The sequence below is a fragment of the Silene latifolia genome, chromosome Y, assembly GCF_048544455.1.
Source record: "Silene latifolia isolate original U9 population chromosome Y, ASM4854445v1, whole genome shotgun sequence".
In the NCBI taxonomy this organism is placed as follows: Eukaryota; Viridiplantae; Streptophyta; class Magnoliopsida; order Caryophyllales; family Caryophyllaceae; genus Silene; species Silene latifolia.
The window spans coordinates 301,719,399-301,723,090 of record NC_133538.1 but is presented as its reverse complement, the minus strand read 5'-3'; the positions used below and the strand labels follow the sequence as shown (position 1 = coordinate 301,723,090).

Here is a 3,692-nt window from a genome sequence, read left to right as displayed (position 1 = left end):
CAGCCTGGACTACTTGATTTAAAAACGACTCGATTTGGTTTAAAAATGAGAAACTAAGGAAAACGAAAGAAAAAGAAGTTTTCTAAAACACAGCAGTACCTAAAGCATATACTAACCCCCACACCTTTTTTTTTTTTTGCTTCATGGACTTTTGAAAGGTCCTTTGTACACTAAAGTTTTGGCACTTTGTCAGACAAAGTACCGTTTCAAGTGACGAATGTTCCAGGGCTTGTCCAGGATTTGATCGTGCATGGTCATCAACCTGTATGCCCCATTCTTGACAATGCTCTCAACCTGATATGGCCCTTCCCATTTGTAGGCAAACTTGCCTACTTTGTGGTTCTTGGTATTTTCGAATACCCTTCTGAGTACGAGGTCCCCTACTTCAAGGGTCCTCATCTTAACATTCTTGTTATATGTCTTGGCTACAGATTGTTTATATGACGCCATACGTATGTAGGCGCTTTCTCGCAGCTCATCAACTGTATCCAGACTACTAGCCATTTCGACCTTGTCCTGCTCTGCCGTCTAACAGCCGTATCTATGCGTGGGTACCAGAACCTCTGAGGGTATCACTGCCTCTGCTCCGTATACGAGGCTAAATGGAGTTTGGCCTGTTGCCACTTTCGGTGTTGTTCTGTCTGACCAGAGTACCAATGATAGTTCATCTGCCCATTTCCCCCCCAACTCTTCCAGCCGTTTTCTGAGGTTCTCCACAATGATTTTGTTACTGGACTCGGCTTGGCCATTGGTTTGTGGATACCTAGGGGCTGACTTTCTCAATGTTATGTTCCAGCGTGAACAAAAGCCCTCGGTGTTATCTGATATGAACTGGGATCCATTGTCACATATGATCTCGGATGTTATCCCAAATCTGCTTATGATGTTACGTTTGATAAAAGAGATCATCTGCCGCTCTTTTACCTCTGTCATTGCCTCTGCTTTCATCCACTTTGAAAAGTAATCAGTCATGACTAACATATGTACTCTGTTTCCTGGAGCCCTTGGCAGCTTACCCACTATGTCCATGCCTCATATCATGAATGGCCATGGAGAGATAATTGGATGCATTGGTTCTGCTGGCTGATGGATTGCTGGATCCGCCTTTTGACATGATTCACAGCGTTTGGCATGATTAACGGCACCTGTGTGCATGGTGGGCCAGAAATACCCCTGTCTTAAGATTTTGTTAGACAAACTCCGTCCTCCAGCATGTTTCCCGCATTCTCCGCCGTGTACATCATGCATCACCGTTTCTGCTTCCTCTTTGTTCAAGCACCTGAGGCATGGTCCTGCCAATGATTTTCTAAAGAGAATGTTATCAATCAAGATATACCTGAAGGCTTTTATCCTGAAACTTTGTGCTTCCTTTCTATCCTCAGGGAGCGTCCTATCCCTTAGCCAATTTATGTACGGTACTCTCCAATCTGGATCCTGATGTCCTTCTGTGGAAACCAGGGTCCTGGCTCCCTGCGTATACTGCACGTGTGCAGCCTCTTTCACCGGATTCTGATCTGGCTCCTTCTGGATGGCTGGGGTCAATACGTGGGTGATAGGTATATTTGACAGTTATGTGGGCTGGAAGGTGGCCCCTAACGTTGCCAGGGCGTCTGCCTCCACGTTTTGATCTCGCGGCACCTGAGTTATTTTGAACGTTCTAAACTTTGACTTTTGCTCTGTGGCTATCTTCAGGTAGGCTATCATCTTTGAATCACGTGCCACATATTTGTTGTTTACATGATTCACCACAAGTAAGGAGTCGCTATACACCCTCAGGTTCCTCACCTTAAGCTCCGACGCCATATGCATCCCAAGTATAAGGGCTTCATACTCGGCTTCGTTGTTGGTTGCTTTGAACTCACACCTAACAGCTTGTACTATCATATCACCTTTAGGTGATCGAAGGACCAAACCTACACCAGTCCCCCTTGCATTTGAGGCTCCGTCGATGTATAGGGTCCATATCTCTCTATCCTGACTCCCCATTATTGTCAGCATTCCTTCTTCTGCCTCCCCACGGGTAGCAGGGCAGAAGTCAGAGACGAAATCTGCTAAGGCTTGGGATTTTATCGCTGTTCTGGGTTCGAATTCCAAGTCATACCCACTAAGATTCACTGACCATTTAGTCATTCTGCCCGAAAGTTCAGGCTTCCTCATAATAATTTTTAGCGGGTAGTTGGTTATTACGTGGATGGTGTGAGATTCAAAGTACGACCGCAGTTTATGGGAAGTAGTAACCAAAGCCAATGCTAGTTTTTCGAAGGAAGTGTACCTGGTCTCTGCAGGAAGCAGAGACTTGCTAATATAATACACAGGATTCTGTACTTCTTCTTGTTCTTTGACCAAGACCGCACTTACGGCTACTTCCGTGACTGACAGGTACAGGAATAGTGGCTCCCTTTGCTCCGACTTTGCGAGTAATGGTGGCGTGCTTAGATAGCTTTTGAGTTCCGCGATTGCCTTTTCGTGTTCCTCGGTCCATTCGAATTTCCGACTTTTCCTCAATATATCATAGAACAGCTTGCATCTATCTGAAGCCCTTGATATGAATCTGTTTAGGGCCGCCACCTTCCCTGCCAGCCTTTGCACATCTTTTGGTTTCTGCGGTGATTCCAACTGGAGTATTGCTTTTATCTGCTCCTTGCTTGCTTCAATTCCTCTCTGGGTCACCATGTATCCTAAGAATTTCCCTGAGGATACTCCAAATGAACACTTGGACGGATTAAGCTTCATTTTAAACTCCCTTAATGTCTGGAAGGTGTCTGCCAAGTGTTCCATATGCATTCTCGCTTTTTTGGACTTCACTACCATGTCGTCTATGTATACTTCCATCGTCTTCCCTATTTGCTGCTTGAACATCTTATTTACCAGCCGTTGGTAAGTGGAGCCGGCGTTCTTTAGGCCAAAGGGCATGACGTTATAACAATATATACCTCTTTCTGACATGAATGCCGTTTTTTCTTATTCTTGTGGATGCATCTTGATCTGATTGTAACCGCTCCAGGCGTCGAGGAAAGTAAGTACCTCCTTCCCTGCAGTAGCGTCCACCATTGCATCGATATGTGGCAGTGGAAAGGGGTCCTTGGGACAAGCTTTGTTCAAATCTATGAAGTCTATGCATACCCTCCATTTTCCGTTCTTCTTGGGCACAACTACCACATTAGAAAGCCATTTAGGGTAGCTAACTTCTCTAATTTTACCCGCTACCAAGAGATTGTCTACTTCTTTGTTAATGACTTCGTTTCGTTCTGCAGCGAACTTTCTTCTCTTCTGCTGTACTGGGTGCAGCCTGGGTTCACACTTAGCTTATGTGAAATAATGGATGGGTCTATTCCTACCATGTCGTCGTGGGACCAAGCAAAACAGTCCATGTTGGCTTTCAGAAATTGAGTCAGCTGGCTGCGTAGCTTTTCACTGCAAGTTGCACCAATTAATACTGTCCTATCCGGGTGCTCCTTGTCCAGGTAGACCTGGTCTAGTTCCTCTGAGGGGGGCTCTTTGTATTCTTTCGAGGTGCCCCGGTTCTGTAATTGCTATGAGGGGAGCCTGGTTGTAGCTTTGAGGGCTTGAGCGTAGCAGTTCCTGTTGGAATATGTGTCCTCCAACAATAATGCGATCACAACTGTCGATCATGATGATTACATGTTTAAATCTCATTTTAAGAATACATGTGGGAAGTAATATTTCCTGTC

The 3,692-nt window shown here is 45.3% G+C and overlaps 1 protein-coding gene across 1 annotated transcript; it reads right to left on the bottom strand.

Moving 5' to 3' along the window:
* Positions 1-1,032: 1,032 nt before the first annotated feature.
* On the bottom strand, positions 1,033-2,811 carry LOC141631042 (uncharacterized). Its single transcript, XM_074443767.1, has 2 exons — positions 1,639-2,811; positions 1,033-1,524 (listed from the first exon to the last, which is right to left on the bottom strand). Exons 1-2 carry the CDS (start codon positions 2,809-2,811, stop codon positions 1,033-1,035), a joined length of 1,665 nt encoding a protein of 554 aa, XP_074299868.1.
* Between the last annotated feature and the right edge of the window lie 881 nt (positions 2,812-3,692).

Bases quoted from the DNA above. Each gene is read 5' to 3' on its own strand.
- LOC141631042 (XM_074443767.1), bottom strand. From the start codon at position 2,811: ATGGTAGTGAAGTCCAAAAAAGCGAGAATGCATATGGAACACTTGGCA. The intron at 1,525-1,638 runs GTGCCGCGAGAT...CCAGCCATCCAG, and splicing joins GAACGTTCAAAATAACTCAG to AAGGAGCCAGATCAGAATCC.